Below are 21146 nucleotides of genomic sequence, written 5' to 3' on the forward strand. Positions count from 1 at the left end.
GGAGTGGGGGATTGACCTCACAATCTCAGGATTCAAAGCCCTATGCCCTAACCACTAGGCCGCCACTCCCCTGCTGTGACGTCAGTGTAGTCAAACGTCCTTCGGCGGGTATATACAAACACTTCTTCACGACTTGTTAAGCACCCTGAAAGGATAGTTAAGACATCATTACAACGGAAAAGGAATGTTTAATTATCCGAAGGAACCGGTTTTGCATCAAATTACGATCCGGAAAGTAAATAGAATAGACAAAAAGCATCCGGATAATCTTTGGCGTCCAAACCGATACAGCAAACTACGTATGTTCAGATTACATCACGGCGGAATCTTTTATCATCAATCCTGCTACCACACCATCAGCTGGATTTAATATACCAAAGTATCAATGGCCTGTTTTCTCTGTTTTATAGCTTTAATAAAGTGCCTGATGGCAATAAAGTTAATTTTTCTTTCGTTTTCTTATGAAATATTTAATTTCATAAAACAACGAACTCTAGCTTGTAGCACAGTTTAGTCTAGCCGCAGCTCCAGACGGATTTCCATATCATTACGGTCCAGGAAACGGGTAAAAACCACATGCAGAGAGCAATGTTTCCCACCCGGACAGAAGAAACAACCCGGTGCTTGGACCGCTCTTTGCAATCGGGTTACCGTGGCACCGCTTTCCCCATCCAGGCACGGCAGCGCCACACAGATGCTATGCAGAACTGCCAGCACAGCACACAGGGCTCCAGCAATGACCGCCAGCCTTCATGCCCGGCCTTTTACCAACTGTAAAGGACGCAGCTTGAAATGTAATGGCTTGGAGAGGTTTTGATGCAGCCGGACTCAAGCTAACTCTCATAGAATCCAACATTTATTCTCCTTCAGAAAAATAACTATACCCTGCAACATGAGATTAACTCAAAACATCCATGCAAATTTACTAAAGACTGACTGCAAAAAAAAAAAGTTTGGGAAAATATTCAAAGCCTGAATCTGTATTATTTTGGAGATATTGTAGGGGAAATTGCAACAGGAGCAGGAAGCAAGAAATCTGTAAGCGAACCAATAGCTTAATGGGAAGAGTGGGAAAACGTTCCACAAAAACAAGTAGATGGAAATCTGGAGCAACTTGAGTCATGGTAGGTGTCTTACTTTATTCCTAGAAAATACATCTTTGTTAACATTCTCTATTTAATGAGTAAACCAAGGTTATTTTTTGTTTAAGTAAAAAAATTATTTTTTTTTTTTTCAAAAAATTACTAAAAACAATTAGTAAGGGATAAGTGGAATAACTTTCTAACTGATACAAAATCAATTTTTGTACGTTGACATAACGTTTCCGTACATTTCAGAAATTTCATAAAAAGTACTGCTGTGTTTTGTTGTGCAAGCATTCATTTTTAATTTGAAACATGTTTTTTTTTTTTTTTACTCTTTCTCTGTGTCTCCAATTTTACAATTTTCCCATATGTGAGCAAGTAAGTTCCTTCCTGTCACTGAAATACTGTTTATGAACCAAACCTCACATGAATAATCTGGGAGAGTAGAACAAGAGCCCCGTTGTTACCAGATTATATGATTGGATAAATACATTTATTCCATCTTTTAAATTAGTATGGTTTCAGGGAGTTACATTTTTAATATCTGTACTGAATGACAATCTTAATCAATAATGGCTACTTCAGTACAAAAATCTACTTTCCAAATGCCTTTTTACAAGTTTCCAGAGTTAAAAATAAAACAAAAAAACAAATAGGACTAAAAGATGCGGTAAAATCAATTTGATTATTTTTGGGTTTAATGATTCAATTCCAAAAATTACTTTTAAGATAGTTTCATGGATTTATTATTTTTCATTAATTGTTTTTAGTATATGACTGTGCCCTGCTTTAAATGTTTTTAAATCACTTTATAAACATTTTAATGCAACTTTTCTCACTTTTTCTTCTTTAGACTTTTGAACACCCTCTAATTTCTTCATGTATCTTATCTGGTTATAGTAAGTAGAAACTGCAGTTTATTTACCTGAGCGCAGCGTCTGTGGTTTTCACACCAGACCAGAACCTCGTTATTCTGGAAGAGACAGAAAGAGAAAAGAAATCTTAAAACTTTTACAGGGAACAAACTCTTTGACATACACTCTAAACATTTGAGCTAATAAGAGTAGACTTCTACAGAAAAGAGGATTAGGGCCAGTGAAAAAAAAAAAAAAAAAGTTAACTGATTTTTTATTTTATTTCAGTTTAGTATGGGAAAAAAGTCAGAATTCTGAGAAAAAAAATTCTGACTTTAATCTCAGAATTCTGACTTTAATCTCAGAATTTTGACTGAATTCTGACAATAAAAAAAAGTCAGAATTCGGAGAAAAAAGTCCGAATTCTGACTTTAATCTCAGAATTCGGACTTTTTTCCCATACTAAACGGAAATAAAATTTAAAAATCAGTTAACTTTTTTTTTTTTCCCCACTGGCCCTAATCCTCTTCCGTAGACTTCCTTTAAAAAAAGAAACAGAAAGAAAGTAAAGGTTGTACATAAAATATCACCAACAAAAATTAAATTAACATTGGTAAATGTACCTTTTAATTCTTTATCTAATTGTTAGAAAAAGATCCAGCATGCCTTCTTTGTGGCTGTTGAGGCAGCGAATTACATCACTTTGTTTTGCATGTGTTTTTATGTGCATGTGAAGGTAGATTAGTGTGAATTCAAAAAGTCGAGTGGGAAGTGACTGAAGAGTGCCAGTAAATATGACTGACTTAACCACTGGGACCGAATTAAACATCACAGCAAACCAACATGGATTCCCAAATTCTTCTTATTTTGTTAACTCCAAACCCTAGCCTAGACTTAACATAAACATGTATTTAAAATATATATATATTTTTTTTTTTTTTATTTTGTTTATCCACAGCCTGCACTCTAGTTCCCTGAGCAAGACCCTTAATTCCACACTGCTTCCTAGTTGGCCGCACAATGGCAGCCCACTGCTCCCCAAGGGAATGAGTTAAATGCAGAGGTAAAATTTCTCCATTGTGAGATCAATAAAGTTAAATTTTGTTATTATTATCCATCCATCCATGTTCCGTCGCGCTTATCGCAACTGGGGTTGCGAGGGTTGCTGATGCCTACCTCCAGCTGTCTACGGACCAGATAAACAACCATTCACACACACACACACACTCGCACCTAAGGAGAATTCAGAGAAGCCAATTAACCTAACAGTTATGTTTTTGGACTGTGAGAGGAAGCTGGAGTACCCGGAGAGAACCCACGTATGCTCAGGAAGAACATGCAAACTTTATGCAGAAAGACCCTGGACCGAGAATAAAACCCGGAACCTTCTTGCTGCAAGGCAGCAGTGCTACCCACTGCTCCACTGACCAGCCAATTATTATTATTGCTATTAATATTAGTTTTAAGCATCACAATAAATCATAATTATTTAAATGTTTAAACTGTCTGATGAAGCTGTGAACTGTAAGTTAGGCTCTGACTGTCAAACTACAAACACCTGCATATTTTGTAGCTGTTTCTCAGCATACTCCAACAGCAGACATGATTCCTAACAAGTTTAGATCCAAACAAAAGCATACATTTGGCTGCACATTTTGGAACCTGTTATAACTGTCAAAGTCAAATCATAGCTCATAGCTCTCTGAGTTAAACAAACATCCATGTAATAAACAATGAGACCCAGAAACAGATGGTTAAAAGTGAAAAAACCAAAACATCACCTATAAAACACACAATGATAGTATGATAGCATCTGAACCGACCACCAAAACATAGCACCAATGTTTAGAGACCTGAGAGGGCAACCTATTAAACTTCATCATATAAAAAAAATGTTTTTAAGTATACTCTCTCTCATTCGAAAATAAAAAATAAAATCTGACCAGAAATTTAGTTTAATGATCCATAATTTTATCATGTTATGTATTTTCTAAATATCACTGACAAACACACACACACAAAAAATAAAAAATAAAAAGAAAAGCTGGAAAAAGCTTTTGGTCTCAGACCACCAAGAGTGTTAAAAACATATGTTTCCAAGGAAGTGCATGCAGACAGTCAGTGGTTGCTATGTGTACATAAATACACCTGATATTATCATTACAGGGATTTGCACGTGGAACAAAGTGTGATCATAGCATCTAGCTTAATCTTATAGCATCTAGTGTTATCTTAAAGCAGTATTTGATAAATCCTTTTACAGCCAATAAAAGAACACAGTCTGCACTCTAACTTTGACTGTATGTTCAACGGTGATACAAATTTTCATTTTGCTGTTCTCCCCAGTGGTCAGTCCGACACCCTCTTTTGTTCTCTGTATACATGCTGTCACCCAACTTCCACAATTTTATTTTTTTCAGAAGACATACATTGTCACATTTAAATAAAACCCACAAAGTTCCAAACGCCACATCTTGTCCTTGTCCTACTGAATCACCCAGAATATCCTTAAGTTAAGCTGTTTGGTTCCTCTACTTCTATTCCTGGTTGCTGTAATTTTCCAGCCAATCAAGTAGAACTCTACAAAACTTCTTGAATGTGATTTTACTTTAAATCAGGTGGATTTCAAAAATGTGGTGTAGCTTTGTTTGTCCATCATAAGATACTCCTAAAAAAATCAACAATTTACCATTCTATAACACTTTTTTTACTATGACAGACTTAACAGTTCATAGCTTTATCCCACATCCAATATTTAGTGCTGGTTAGAAATTATTTTGCTATAAAAAATGCTTTGCTCAATTGATCTTGACCATGGATCTGGAAAAGACATCAACTGTGTTTAAGTTGTAATTTAGAAAACCAATGGGATTGGCTAAGCCTTGAGTCCTATAATCAGGATATTACCATTGCTATCACATTAGTACCTCATATTTCAAACAATGAGTTCTGCATTACATGTTCATCAAACAAGTATGTATAGTACTGAAAATGTCTTTGAGTGTTTAATTCATTTGAAAGGATTAAACAAGTAGTTTGTGGATCAAAATACTTATCCAAACATCAACCTGCTGTATTTTTGCAGGTGACAACGTTTGGATCAGAGCACAACAGCTGATGAGTCAAACTCTTTATTACATTAACCAACCCCAGGCAATTATCGCAGTGTCAGGAAACCAAAAGCATGCCTTAATTCCACGATTTTTAAGCAAAGTGGATGAAAACTATTTCCTTTTTATGGAGCTAAATCAGTCTCAAAAACATACAATACACAATATCATTCACATAAACTATAATCCTAAATACGTTAAAAACTACTAATTCAAAATGTACACTGTAAAGGTGTATAGGTGCACAGTATTTATATTGTTAAAACACAGTGCAGTATTTTATTTGTTAATTCTTTTAATTCTTAACTATTATGTTTTTCTTATACATTTTTCTAAGGTCCATATTTGTGTGACCATTTTTTCTATGATCTTTTTGCTCCTGGAACACCAGAATTTCCCCATTCTGGGACTAAACACAATTTCATTCTAAAAGAATGGTGTTTAAGGAGAACAACACAAGAGGGCAACAAAGAAAAACCTAAGAACTCAAATATACCGAAAAAACACAACAAAATAGGAATTAAAACAATAAAACTAGAAAACATGGAGCAAAGTAAAACTGAATACTCAAAAGAAAACTTAACAGAACCAAGACCGTGACACTATATCAATGCCTTCGTAAAGCATAATTACACACCAACAATGAAGTATAAAGATTTTGCACCTTAGTAAAATTGCTTGAATATCTTGGGATCCATTATGGGGTAGCATACAATGGAGGACCTCATGATATTAAGGAATCCCATGATGATGAACGTTACTAATATGACTTAACAAATATATAAAAAATAAATAATTACAAGGTGTTTATGTCTTCATGCTTTGGTTTCATAAAAAAACATTTATTCATCTTCGAATGTCTATCTATGATCTGGTTGTGCGTTCCACTACAGAAAGTCTAGTCAACCAGGCACAGAATCTTAATTTTTATCTCAGCAAGAAGTTATATTAACAGTAGATAGAATTGACAAAAAAAGAGAAAACAAGGTGATTGTAATAATTTACCATGACTGTATATTACAGGCACAGAGAGCCTGAAGCGAGAGTACCTAAAGAATTTGCTAGCTTTATTGAAGACCCACAGTCTTCACAGAATGCATGGGGTGTACAGTGTTATGACAGCAATAATATTAAACTTTCAATATATTGTGTGCCCCAAGTGTAACATGAGTTTATTTTAAAATATTACCTTGGATATAAGTTAATATAAAAATGTTTTTGTCATGCTGTGGCCCCCAGTGGGTAAACTCACTGCATAAAAGTTACATACCCGCCCATTAAAGATGGAATAAAAAACAGCTGCCAATCAAATAAACTGAAAAGAAAAAAGGTAATAATAAAAATAATGAAACATGGAACTAATGATATTGATTTTAAATACATACTGTATATAAACATACATATGCATATATTAATAAAACGAGTAAAAAAGGTTCTGAACTAACATGTTTGTGAGCAACACTTTGAGGCAATGAAATCAGGTGTTTTCTGTTATATTCAGGATATGATTAATCAGACTTCTGCTCTGTTTGGTTGATGAACAAGGTACTTATTTTATCTTACTAAATTGTTATTTAGTAAACTTTAAATGTTATTACTTATTTCAGTTTTCTGTTACAGTGGAATCCGCTTATAGTGGATCAAAAGGCTTGGGAAAGAATCATTTCTATACAAATGCTGTTTAAATAATTAGTTTATAGTAATCAAGAAATCTGCTTATAGTGTCCATTTTGGTCATTTTATAAAAGTAAACGTGCAAAAATAATAAACAATTTTACATGTGCATCTCAGAGGTACAAGAGTGCTTTGGTGCGGGTACCAGTTCTGCGCGCAGCGAGGAGGAGGATGAGGATGAAGAAGAGGAGACTGTTGTCCCGTCCAGACCTGAGATGGGGAATGCAGTTTGCATTTTAAAGACTGGACTACTGCATGCTGGTTTAAAAAACTTTGACCTTTTACATCGTTTTGACAAAGAAGTGAACTCGGTGTTAGACAACACCCTGATCCAGGGAACCATGGATAAATATGTTAAGTGATATATCTTGATGCGGCGCAGCAGATCCGCAACACAAAACACAGGCAGACTAGCTTTCATTTTCTGTAGCCTATGCAGTTATCCTCTATGTTGTTGTTCTATGAAACCATTTGTTTCAAACGTTAGTTTCAGACATGCACCAGTGGCACAGCAGAGCTGACACACAGCACATAATAAGTTACATAGGCTACTACAGTTATGTCTGCGCTAGGGCTGGGTAAAAAAAATCGATTTCATCGATTTTGAATCGATTCCTTTACATTTTTGCAAAATCGATGTCTGGGAAAGAGATCGATTAGTTTTATAGTAACGTGGGTGACATTGACATTCAAATGAGCAGGAAAGATTCACACAAAATACTTCAAGCCAGACAGCTGCAAATATAAGCAATAGTTTGACTGAAGACATTAACAAATGGGGGCTGACCAGCAAACACCCTGTTGTTACAGACAACGCTGCAAATATGGTTTGTGCAGTGGAGACAATGCAGCTCATGCATGTCTGCTGTGTCACGTCGGTTTGCTCGAGTGAGGCTTTTCCACTTTTCACAAACAAGTTTGCACTTTTAAGACAGTTTTTTTCACATCTCAAGTTTAAACTGTCCGATTTACAAGTTTGCACTTTGTGTTTAATATGACAGGAAAAAATAAAATACATGAGTGTTTTGAAACACTTTCACTGTTATAAAAATAGATTGAATCAAAAATACCGTAAATTCTCTAATATTGGCCTGTATTCCAATAGCGGCCGGGTCTCTAATAATGGCCGGTCTCGCTGTCAGAGGAGGTAAATAATGGCCGGTCTCGCTGTCAGAGGAGGTAAATAATGGCCGGTCTCTAATACAGGCCGGGGCTATAAACGTTTTTTCTGGGCATACCTCAACATTATACTTGTGGTAGTAAGTAACAGACAAGTACCACAGCCCTGCGCAGCTGAACGACAAGCCCTGCTGCTGCCCGTCTGCGCGAGGAAGAGAACAGACACGCAGCAGAACAGGAGGAGCAGCGCGAGTGATGAGGAGAATAAAGGGAGAGATGAAGAGGAGGAGGAAACTGAGGAGGAGAATTAAACAGAATTGGAGGATTTTTATTTTTATTTTTTACTTCAAACCAAGCGAGACATGGTAACTGTACTTTTTCAATAAATGAACCTAGTGTTTTATAGGTTCAAATAGACACAAAATCTCATTTTTATTCATTCCACTGGTAGTCTGTTTTGCTCAAATAGCAATAGAGGCCTGTCTCTAATACTGGCCTCTATCCAATAAAGGCCTGGACCGCAATGCACTTGAGTGAAATAAAGGCCCGGGCCTATATTAGAGAATTTACGGTAATCGATTTAGAACTGTATGAATCAAAATCGAATCGATTCAGGACTTTGGCGAAAATACCCAGCCCTAGTCTGTCCACAGCGCAATATACTGAAATGAAGCTTTCATTGTACCGTAAAAAATTCCGTAAATGCGAAAGCTATCCATTTTAATTTCATTTTTCACACTGAAAAACCATACAAATGGCATTTAGATGATATTTTTTATAAAAAATAAGTGAAATAACGGTAAATTCGGTTTTAGTAATCAACCGCTTATAGTATTCAAACTGGCTCTGGACCAACGTGACCACTATAAGCGGACTCCACTGTATTTGAATTACTAGTGTGAACGTATCATCTTTAATAGGAGGGTATGTAGACATGACATGTTCCTTCCAACCCCTGAGGGTTTAAAGAAAGGAAAACATCATAGATTTCAATTGCACTTTAATTTTTATTCTTGTGTTTTATTTTGTTTTTATTTTTAACTGTTTATTCTGTGTCTTATTTATTTTTTAACTGATTTTATGTAAAGCAGTTTGAATTGCCCTGTTGCTGAAATGTCCTATACAAATAAAGCTGCCTTGCCTTACCATTTGACCGTTCGATCCTTTAAAAAGCAAAATACTTTCAAAAGATTGAAAAGTTTCACAGCTATTTTGACTTCCCTTTTTTAAAACACGCAGAAATTTTTCAAGAACTGTTGTTATCCCTGAATTTCTTTATCAGCAGAATCACTTTGCAATTATGTGAGAAGAAAACAGCTATTAGAATAGGAGTGTGTATACTACCTACCTGTTGTCATGTCTGTGCACCTTGAGATTTGTGTGTCCCCAGTAATTGTGTGCATGTGTGTGTGTGTGGGGGGGGGGGATTAGTTGCCTTAACGACTCTTAAACCCTCTCCAGAGTGAGCTGTATTTAGACTGAACCAATCTTTTACCTCACACAATGATAGACCCACCTAAACCCTATACTGTGGTTTTCCTCTTTAACAGGCCTCTGTGCTCACTGCATGGTTGCGGATATTACGGCATCAAAGGAGTTTTTAATGTATAACATGGTGAATTAAATCTTTCACCATCAGCATCCAGAACATGTTCATTAATGAAGAAATGTTATACAATGTGCAATATATTCATTATTTGTACGTAAGTAACTATACATTAGTTTCATAAACAATGTATGAGGGGATTATGTCTGCAACATCAGGGTCTACTTGTAACATTTTCAAGAGCAAATCTAAATTCCTGCTGCTTTATTTTTTTTTATTAATTATTTGAAAGGGACAGCGTGTATAAATGAACAGCAGGAGCTTTAAATACACTTGGATTTAGCTCAAGGCTACTTTCAATCCATACTACCGTAGGATAGGGGCAGCAGGTACAAGAAGAAACATATGGTACATGTAACAAGGAATACAGACCAAAGATGAAACATGCATGCAACCAGGACGAAAGACACAAAAATTATAAAAGCAATAGACAGTTTCAGAGGAAATACAATGCAATACCCACAGATGAAATAACACACAGTGAACAGGACTGCATACTTGAGGTAGGCTAATGTTTTAAGGTGCTTTCAATATTGAGGTAGATAATGCTTAAGTACTTTGCTACTAAGGTGCATTGTACTAAATGAGGTAGTTACTGCTAAGTGTTTTGTACCTGATTCTACGTCTAAATGTGTCTAACGTACTCCCTGGTGATTACAAATCTGGTTACCAAGTAGCCATTGCTTAAGTTGTTGCATTCCAAGCTGTGCATCCCTTGACTGAGAGAACGTTCTATGCAAAGGTGCATTTCCTGAATCTCACAATCCCTCTTCGTTATGCCTCTAATCCTAGTGTCACTAATTCTTTTTTTTAAACCATTCCTTTAAGGGTGGTGGTTCAGAGAATAATGGTGGAAAAATGTTTGTGGTTATGACTCAAAGGAAATCTTAACTTTCATGTCAAGTCACATTCTAGCTTTGATCACTGATGAAGCTGCTAACTGAAGAGCTAACATGAAATCGCCATCTGGATCCAGAAAATTTTTTTTAGAGATTTTGTGAGTACTGGTATTATCTTAAGGTGGAAGCCACAAAATGCTGGGGGAAATTAGAGATTTGGCCGAGGTCAGCGCCTTATGGAGCCTAGGCGAAAGTTCAACTGAGGGAAAGATATCTTACCCTTATCCGCCTCCGTCACAGGCCAATAAGTTTTCAACCATAATTCCATGAAAGCCAATCAGCATCCATAGTTCAGCATAGCTAAGCATTCATAGTTCTTAAAAGGTCTCCAAATCCACATCTCAGAATGCTACCCAAAGTGCGGGCAGTGGTTGCGCTATGTCGAACTTCGATTCAGATGACTCAGATTCAACCCACCTCCATCACCTTCTCCACCATCGTTGCTAAAGCTTTATCAGAGTGTCATTCCTCCCGGCCCCTACTGCATTCCCCATCTCATCTCAACCGGTCCAGCAGAAGACCTCCATGTTGAGCCTGGTTCTGCCAGATGTTTCTTACCAAAGGGGAGTTTTTCCTCTCCACTGCCGCTTAATGCTTGCTCATCATGGACAGGTTCATGCAATCTGTGTTATCCAAGCTGGACTTCCATCTTTCAGATCCCTGAGTGAAGCACTAGTATCAGTTTACTCAGTCAATTGGATCTTTCCATATAGCTCCATACAGCCAGCATTCACAGACAGACCAACTTCATCTATCCCCACTCCACCACCAGTTTCAAGCCTGGAGGGAAACACTCCTGTACTTTACTCCTGTTTTTCCAAAAAAGTTAAAAAACAATCCACTTTCCAAATTTGAAGAAGTTTCGTTTCGCATCCAGGAAGCTTTTTCAATTCAAAATGTCAGAAATAGCGTTGAGTTCGAGGCTTTATAGAGTGGACCAAAAACAAGTCCGTGTTTTGGCTTAGAAAACATGCAAATTGAACTGGCCGAACATGTTCTCCACTTAGGAAAGGACAGTCGTTTGGCTTCTTTGTTAGCCTGCAATACCCCATACCTGTCTATGTCTCTGAAAGAGGGGTCGTTAAAAGGAATCGTTAGCCTGGCTGAACAAGCAAGGTGTTCTGTTCCACTGTAGGGAGTGGGGGGTACGATGATAGAGGGAAGGAATCAACTGTATAGCTGCATTTTAGGTTTAGAAAGCTGAAACCTGAGTCCATCCCATTTTTCTTTCTTAACATAGATGGCTTCCTTCACACCCCTCTCAAGCCAACTGTCTTCGTCCAAAATGTGAACAATGTGGACAAAGAATAATGGAATTACTATGACCTGGATGACTGTGAATCTTCCCCAGCATACTTTACTTCTGTTTACGTATATCAAAGCAAAATTTAACGCTAATATTTCCTGCCGAGATCTGAGCACCAAAGACTAAAGTAATCGTATCAAAATTAAGTACTTATCTAGCTTCAACTTGTCACTATTTAAAAAGGTCATTTTTTATTACTTTTCTCATTTTGTTTTACACCTCATATTTTCAAATTCTACTCTCTTCATTTACCTTTGCTATGACCCTTCTGGCCCTTGAAAAGAGTTAAAAAAAATTCAACTGATCACCGTTGCTCCTTGGGTGTGACCAGCTCTCTCATTGGTTCAGTTTCTGAACCGAGGCTGGCAGACTAACCAGGGGGGAACCCAATGTGTTACAATGAAAGTAGTCCATCAAACTGCATAGCATAGCATGCAGGTAGCGGTAGGTAGTTGTGTGTACCGTACCCATTAGGGGTGGAACGGTTTATCAAATCCATGGTTCGGTTCGATTCACGGTTTTGTGGTCATGGTTTTCGGTTCGGTATATGTTGATAGCCTGACATGTTGGTCGTGTTGCTGTTAGCATAAACAAAACGTGTTGCACAACGCTTGCACACTGTTTTTATCCACAACTTTCTTTCCGCCGTCATCGTAGGTCACTCTAAATGCAAAGTGGTCCCATACAGCAGACCTATAAAGTGCTGCTGGCGCGTCTTCCAACTCCTGTTCTTTCCCACTCGCCATACCCACACAATTCTCCACAACAACTGATTTTTTTTCTGCTACACCCGGCTACGCTGCTTCGCTTCTTCTAATTGTTTACTATGGGTGGTTGGCTTTGGTCGCAGTACCGCCACCTTCTGCTCTGGAGTGTAAACGCTTCGCCCATGAGAAAAAGGAGCAGTGCATGAACCGAACGCAACACACGCGAACCGAACCGAGACAGTCGAACCGAACGGTTTTCATAAACTGTTCCATCCCTGGTACCCATGTATGGAGTCCTCTTCATGTCTCTCCCCCTCTCTGATACCCCCTTTCCTGTCAGCCTACTGTCAGAGAAACGAGCCACTAGTGCCGTAAAAAAAAATATATATACTGCATAGCATAATGTTATGCAGAATAACAGGTTGAAATTATGTCTTTTCTTGCCCACCTTTCTTGGACATGTACAACAGAGTTCCTTCTGCTGATTTAAGGCAAATACATCAAGCCTTAAGTACCCCTGAAGTAGTGGTCAAAAGTAGTCCCTGTCTACGTAAACATTGTTTCTGCACTATTATTGGCTAACAGTTCATTGGCACAGATTGATTACCTCTGGAAAGGGCAATAAAGACAAAGTTAACAAGAAGACATGACAAGTCTAATCCCAGCTTGCTTTGGTCAGGGCAGTGTTGATTCCCCGACATCCAGGACATGTCAATCCTAATTGCTGAAATAGAAGGAAGTTGGACTCCTTCGTTGATAGTCTGTACATGTTTCACATAAAAAGCTTTCCCCTCGTTAAAAGAGAGAGCACATTGTTTCTCCAAAAAGTACTGATATCTTTGCAGTATCATTCTGTTCTGTCTTGGGTCCCTGATCAGAGTGGGATGAACATTCATCAACTAGCAGATGGATGTGGAAACGGCAGTAACAAAATCTGAGTTACACAAACACAGAACACATTCCTTAAACTCTCTCCTATTGCTTTTCATCCAGATGATCCTCTTGGTCACTATGTCACTCCTGTATTTTGTTTGGATCCTCCAACTTCCCACACTACAGCCAGATCTACTAAAATGACAGAAAAGGACTTGGTGGTGATTTCAATAATCAGCACTGATTACTGTGGTCAAATAAAAATGTTAGCATTTTAAAAACTTATTAAACATCTCCAGGTTTTCACAGACCAGGAATAAAGCTGCTCCCCCCAACACCCATCCAGCTGACCCCTAGCTGACCCCCAATCCAAATCCTTACTGTCATCCCTTTTCTGTCTTTTTTGCCTTTCGCACCTCCAGCGTCAGTCACCAAGCAGTGGCCTGAACTGATGGATGGAAATCCTATGCCAAGTTAATTTCATGGGACACATTTGCTGTCAGGAACAGTTAGAGTAGTTTAGAGGAGTCCCTGCGTCTTATTGCTATTTAACAGCGGTCAAAGCAGGGTTTTGTGCGGTCTTAGCTTGAGAGTCCATTTGTGGTGAAACAGCTGCGCAAAAGTCTGAGAGAGAGAAAGGAAAGAAGGATTGGAAAGACGGTTAATACTGAAGAAAAAAAATTGGTTGATGAAACTGAAAGGAAGCAGGAGTGAAAAAATATGTTGGGAAGAGTCGAATAACGAATGAAAATGAGAAAAACAGACAACTAATATTACTAAAAATTACAACGGTAATTAATAGAGGCCAATAGTAGTGAAAAAGGACTACTAGTCACAGTAGTAGTTCACTTTTAAAGTCTTTGACTGTAATGCAGAGATGGGAAGTAACGAAGTACAAATACTTTGTTACTGTACTCAAGTAGATTTTTCTGATATTTTTACTTTACTACTTATTTTTATGGTGACTTTTTACTTCTACTCCTTACATTTTTACACAAATATCTGTACTTTCTAAAAAAATTGGCTCGTTACTTTAGTTTTGAATCATTTCAATGGAGTTACCGTTATTATTTTTCACGTCATCAATACCAAATTCAATCTAATTTGATGGGAATCTACGTTGCATTTGACGCACCGCTACAAGATGAATCGACAGATTCGGCGACATTCATTGGCGGCAAATCATTGCAGCTTGGTGGCGGTGGCGTTAGCATAGTAGCATGGACGACGAGATGATTGAAAATGAACACAACGGAGATCTAGTCCTATTGGCAGACATCCATTTAAAATGTAGGCAACGGCATGAAAAAAGTGGTTTCTACTTTTACTTTTATACTTTAAGTAAATTTACAAGCCTGTACTTTGTTACTTTTACTTGAGTAAAGAAGTTTAATCAGTACTTCCACTTTTACCAGAGTATTTTTTAACACAAGTATCTGTACTTTTACTCAAGTACGGAAAGTGGGTACTTTTGCCATCTCTGCTGTAATGTGGGGAACCCGGGTTCCTCTGAGGTGCATTAATAGTGTACAGCTGTTCTTTTGGCTGAAAATTTGGGATTATCTTTTGTAAACCTATTGCAACAATTTTAATGCTATGTAGATTTTATATTTAATACCACTGTACTGTACCAAAGTGGGTTGTAAGGACTCATTCGAAAATTCATTTGCAAGTTTATAAAATGCTATGTAAAGTCACTTAATTTTGGCCACTTACATACATAAGATACGAAATCTATTGGATATCTCTTCCAACTCATGCATAACACATTTTCCGTATTGTTCCAGTATAGTAATTCAAGCAAATATACATATATATAAAGGCCCCTGCAGACCATAGCAGGCATAAACCCAAACAGCTTTATTTATAGCAGATCCTTTAAGGATCATTCAAAAGCAGGAACAGAACTGAAAGATACGTAATAAAGAATATTATGAAGCTCTAGCACTTACAAAGGTGTTTGGGAATGGTCACTTTTCTTACATATTCCCAGGCTCCGTTCCCTTCCCCTCATTATGTAACCTGATGATAAGGACTCAAAGCCTGCCTCCTGTTCTCGATAAGACTCTATATTGACCTTCTTCTTCCCCAACTAGATATCTCCTTCAACAGCTAAGAAGCAGCTGCAGAGATGCTTAATTAATTATATCAGCTCTCATCTAAAATCTTAGATATTTTCATGCTCTGTTTCTGTAGCTCATTGTTTAATATTACATGGACAAATTGTTCTCATATCTTTTGTTGTTGACTATGTTCTCTGTTTTAGTAATATACCTTGATCAAGCTTTTTCTCACATCATGCAGTAAAAAATCTATAAAAATATATATGCATTATTTGTGCTAATATCATATCAGGTCAATATCGTTATCGTTTAAGAAATGAAAAAGTTGTATCAGGAAATCCCTAGTATATATGTTTTTTATTTACATAAACTAAAGTATTTGCTTATTTCATGGATTTTTGGATCATTAGGGACTCAAAAGTTAAATATTGATGTAAAGGACTATACAATAGAAAGGTGAAGGAGTATTATTACATAATTTTCACTTCCTTATACCCCTTTTTCAGACATAAGCATATATTATACAGTAAGCATCATTATATATGTGATTATTTTTATGTAATGTTGCAATAAAATTAACAGAATTGTCTGAATTTTCATCATTCATTTATTTTACATTTCTGTAGGTTAATAAGACTTGTGACCTTTCATTAGTAAGGCATAATGACCACAAATTATAGAATTAAGTCAATAAAATAACTCTCACAAATCTTTATATGTGTTTCACTTTTAAATTTTAAGGATAATTACTGCAATAATTCAACTTTAAAATATATTCTAAACCATTGAGATGCATATGTATTAAGATTTGAACGGGCTTGACATTAGAAAGTTAAATTTGCATAGAAGGGAAATACAGAAAGCTCAAACAATAGCTCAAACATAAGGGCTTTATGGGAGGATAAGGTTTATGACACAGAGAAAACATATAAAACAAAAACCTCCCATTTCCTTTAAATGATGGTTTGGATTTTTACTCTAAAAACACATTTGGGCCTAAGATACACTTGAGAAATCTGTCACGAGAGAGTCATCAGAAGCCAAGATGAACGATTGAGTCAGAAGCACTTGCAGTAAAGGACTTCCACATGGCTCACATGGCTGCCCAGTCCACAGCAATCCTTCACGTAGAAAAACAACTTGATTTTGGCCAATGAGACAAACACCACACAGAGAGAACCATGCAGGCTCACAGCTGCACACACCCCTCAGCGTTTAAAAGAGAGAGCCGGACATAAATCACACTTCTTCCAGATGTAATGACAAAAGGAAAGAGTGTGTGTGTGTAATTGTGGTAAGGTGCAGTAGAAAGTCTATTTAACACGATGCTTGCTCCTGGTAATTACACCCAGGTGACCAGAGGGACACATCTACGACGTATCTTATTTGTGTGCCTGACTGAATATGACTAACTTCCACTTAACCAAAATTTATATTTTCTTTCCCAAAAAACACCACATTTACAACTCAGCATTCCGGTTAGAAGCCCACTAATTAGTTAATGTAAGTGTTTCAGTGCTATGTGTCAAAGATAGTGCTGTGGTGCTCCACATCCTCTGAATAACAAAAGTCACTTAAAAAGTGGTCTGTGGATTTTCCGTCTCTTACTGGATAACAATTAGCAACAATATAAAGAAGTTGGGAAACTTTGTGTAAACATTTCTAGGAAAGAATCACAGTAAAAGGAAACTTTCGTTCAACACACAGCTTTAACCTGCATTCTACTCCAAGTTAAAATACAAGAAATAGAAGAATTTTGTGGTTTACAAAAAGAAGAGACAAGTAGAAGTTTAATCAATTTTAAATGTAATGGTATGAGAAAAAATAGACTGAATTTTAAATCTTCAGTGGCTTACAAACAAAAAGCCTTCGGTTTGAGGTGCATAATTTACTCATTTATTTAGTTCTCTCTTGTCAGAAGAAGGTTAAGGTGGTTTTGTGAGGCTGAACATAAGATAAATCTATCAGAGCAAAGGTCAAAGGTCAGAGTATGGAAAAGAAGTTAGATGTGTTGATATTTAAGTAACCATCTGGAGTCCAGCTCTGTAAAACACAACATTTAATTTTATTAAAGCCTTCAAGCAAAAAGAACTTTAGTTTTCATTAAATTGTTTTTTTATGCACACCCTAAAGAGATGATCAAAGAAATAATAGATAAATAAGAATATTTAAGACAAGTCTACGTATAAAAGTATCTAAAGGTGGTAGAGCTTCGTGATCAATGTGACATCATTGGCTGACTTTTTGGCAATGTGTTTGGCAAGACAACCCCATCAGCAAGGTTGCTGTTACAATTAATTGGATTTATTAAATGTCACGAATAAAACATGAGGGGAAATATTATACCTAGAAGTCAATTGATGTATTAAACAGGTGTTATGGGTTCTTAAACTTATAAAATTCTTAACAATTAAATAACTCAGAAATAATAAATAAATAATTTTAGTAAATCTGAAGAGGATTTGGCCAGTCAAACATTTAGCTTCCTGAAGATTGATTTTTTTTATTTCTATTTTGCAACAGCTTCACTGATTTATGTTAAATTAACTTCACGAAAATAAGTTCCTACAACAAAGACTTCCGTAAACAAGACTGACTAAGCTAAAAAGCTTATGGTCATACTCATCTTTTTTAAAACAATCGATTTCCCCAATTCTTCTCAGTGAGGCTAAGTTAGAAGATATTACAGGTTGATTTCACCACCAGCAAATCTTTTTTTTTAAATTGGCAATGTCATGCAGGGTTATTGCTGTCAGGCTTATGGCACATTCCACTCCCTGGAAGTCTGAATTGCGGACCTCCAAATAACCTGGAACACCCCTAAAAAGTAGGAATTCTGGGTTGTAAAGTTCGGGCAATACGACCATCATGACTTGCATATTCATGATGGCTGCAACTCCCGTCAAGAGTAGTAAAATTGCCCACTTATGACATTTAACCACTGGGGGAAAAAAACTATAGAATTTTTTTTTTTCTCATAAATGCCAAACATTAATCTAAAAAATTGAAAATTTCTGCAAAGATACCATTATTTAAATATCCAGCAGGAACTGATAGAGTCTCAGCTTAGAACATATGTACTCTAAATGTGGAAAGCAGACATGGTTTAGTTATAATAATAATAATGCATTTTATTTGTAATCGACTTTAAATTTCAAATACAAAATCTCAAAGTGCTACAATAACGCAGTTAAAAACTGTTCTAAGATATAACAAAAATCCCCAAACAATATAATACATTAACGCAAAAAATTAAAACCCTTAGGTGTTGGGTGTAGGAAAGTCTTTAGACCTTTCTAAAAGACCTCCACAGTTTGTGAGGCCCTCAGGGACTCTGGGAGGACATTCCAAAGCTGTGGGGCCACTGCCTAGAAGGCCCTAACTCCCATAGTGGAGAGTTTAGTCCCTGGTTGGTGCATGCAGTGGAAAGGAGGCGGTATCAGGGTCTCATAAGACCAATCAGAAATTGTTAAATTGTTTAGAGTTTACTTCTGCTATATGGAGCCCAGATACAACAGAGCTGATGCGACCCCAGGGCACTACTTAGTTAGTCAGCTGGCTAGAAGAAGAACACTACAGCAGTGTATCCCTTTCTTGCTAAGTGACGTTGTGGAATCTAGAGTAAAACCACTAATTACTCTCATTAAGGTAAATATCTGAAAATCTGACCAGTGTTATTATACGAAAGAACCCTTACAGGGTATCATTTTCTAAGCAACACGCATGTGAAAATTGCTACTCAATAGGACTTTATGTCTTTGTAAATGTAGATATTAAAAATTCAAATGGTATTTCCAAATTTTAGAGATTAATTTGTAGATTTGTAATTATAGACATTTGCTGACCTGAGAATGAACTTTCATCTTTCTTTTTTATATAAAAATAACTTCATTACATCGAGCATTCTTTTTTAGATTTTTATCCAAGTATTTTAAAACAATGCTATTTTTACTTACACTGATTGATGCTCAATGCAGAGTAAAAATGTTCGCTACAAAAAAAAATTTTTTTATAGGTCATATCACTTTGGCAAGGATCAAGTTTTCTATTCACTTCAGGGGAAAAAATAAAAAAGGTGTTACATATTTATTCAAAGATAAAGTTGATTAAATAAAATGTGCAGTACTGGTCTAGAAGTTAAGAAATTTTTCTATAAAAGAAGTTAATACTAAATAAATGTAGCATTTACAAGATAAAAAAGCTAATATTTTATATCCATGCTGTCAGAAAATCAGCACATTCCATTTAGTTTTTCATTTAGTCGTAGATTTGCGGGGGGGTTAATGAGGCTCTCTAAAATTCTCCTTAGCTGTGAGTGTGTACGTGAATGGTTGTTTGTCCTGTTTGCATCCGTGTTGCCCTGTGATGGACTGGCGACCTGTCCAGGGTGTACCCCGCCTCTCGCCCGTAGACAGCTGGAGATAGACACCAGCACCCCTCATGACCCCATCTGGATTAAAGCATGATGGAAAATGGATGGATATTTCAATCTGATCTTGCTGAAAGGCAATAATCAGTTCCTGTGAAATGATAAAATATATAGCATTGATTTAGACCCTTGCAGAGATCAGCGGAATAGATCGGTTTCACATTTATGTATCGGCTTATCACCTATCTCCCAAAATTAAGGAAATCGAGGCTGATAAACCCGCCAGCCGATTAATACACCCCTATAGGGCAACACTGAAAAATAACCTAATAGCCAGAATTGGTGTGATGCCAGGTGGCAGCGCCTTTGTGTCGATGCAGTGAGCAGCACCCACATGAGAAGAGGGGCGTCGAAGGGTCTTTCTTCCACCTTGGAAGAAAACAACTAATGCCAAACGAATATTAAATACATAATTTCCTTACATATATTCCTTTAGTTGACTTTGAAATGCTTCAGAAAGAATTTTAGGAACATTTGTGTCAGAAAAATTAGAGGGTAAATTAAAAACAGGATTGGTTTTAGCATCTGAACCGGTCACAAACAAAGCTGCGCTGCTGATTTTCCAGTCTTTTCCCTGGATTTTTTTTTTACCTTGCAAAAAAACCTACCCCACAGTGATCTAATCACGATCTACCCCTGGTGCTACTGATCAAATAACAGGACAATCACAAAGCTGCATGGACTTTATCGCTAAAGTGAATCACACAAAGCTTTGTTGTCTGCCAGTATCTCCCCTAGCTGTCTGCCCAAATATCAGTCAACCTCTCTGGTCTGAGTTTCCCTTTGCCAGGTTGTCTGTCTTCAAGTATGTCTGAAACACCTGCCTGCTCCGCCGTCTTTCCTCCGCAAGACTTCATGCTTCACCAGGCTTTGTCTACCTGCTTCTGTCTCCTTGTCTGCCCTCCTGCAACCTGACCTGGAGGTTGTCTCTAGCTGTTTCCACAGTATACCTGACCTCTGGATTGATTAAAGTTACCTACCGCAGAGCAGTGATGACATACTAATTCACCCACATAAATGTGTGGGGGTAGTGATACTATGGACTTAAAACAATATTTGTGGCATTTGGCCGTCTGACTGTGATGGTGTTCTACCCAAAGATTTTAAAGGCATGCTGTCATCAGCAGGCACTTGTTTGATAGAAATATCCTTTAGCAAAGAAGATTAACTAACAAAGGGAATTAAGATGACAGAAATTGGCTACTTGACCGCAAAGAGAGAAAAAAAATACAAATGAATTGGTAGGAAACAAGAAACAAACAGAGGTGGGTATCATGCCATGGTCTATCCAGGGTTGGTATACATTTTCTTTCAACGTACATTACTGTTTATTTTCAGTTGGTGACTTGGAATGTGCTAATACCATTCCTTAGAAGTATAGCTATTAGGGATGGAACGGTTTTTGAAATCCATCCAACCCG

The 21146-nt window shown here is 37.0% G+C and overlaps 1 protein-coding gene across 1 annotated transcript in view; it reads right to left on the minus strand.

The window, feature by feature from the left end:
* Nucleotides 1-21146, minus strand: part of LOC107085946 (anosmin-1-like) — a 102772-nt gene that overhangs the window by 71598 nt on the left and 10028 nt on the right. The window contains exon 2 of the mRNA XM_015376642.1: nt 2011-2058. Within this exon, the coding sequence (XP_015232128.1) occupies nt 2011-2058 (48 nt within the window). The remainder of the gene's footprint in view (nt 1-2010; nt 2059-21146) is intronic.

Source organism: Cyprinodon variegatus, unplaced genomic scaffold (genome assembly GCF_000732505.1).
Source record: "Cyprinodon variegatus isolate N-32 unplaced genomic scaffold, C_variegatus-1.0 Scaffold138, whole genome shotgun sequence".
Taxonomy (NCBI): domain Eukaryota; kingdom Metazoa; phylum Chordata; class Actinopteri; order Cyprinodontiformes; family Cyprinodontidae; genus Cyprinodon; species Cyprinodon variegatus.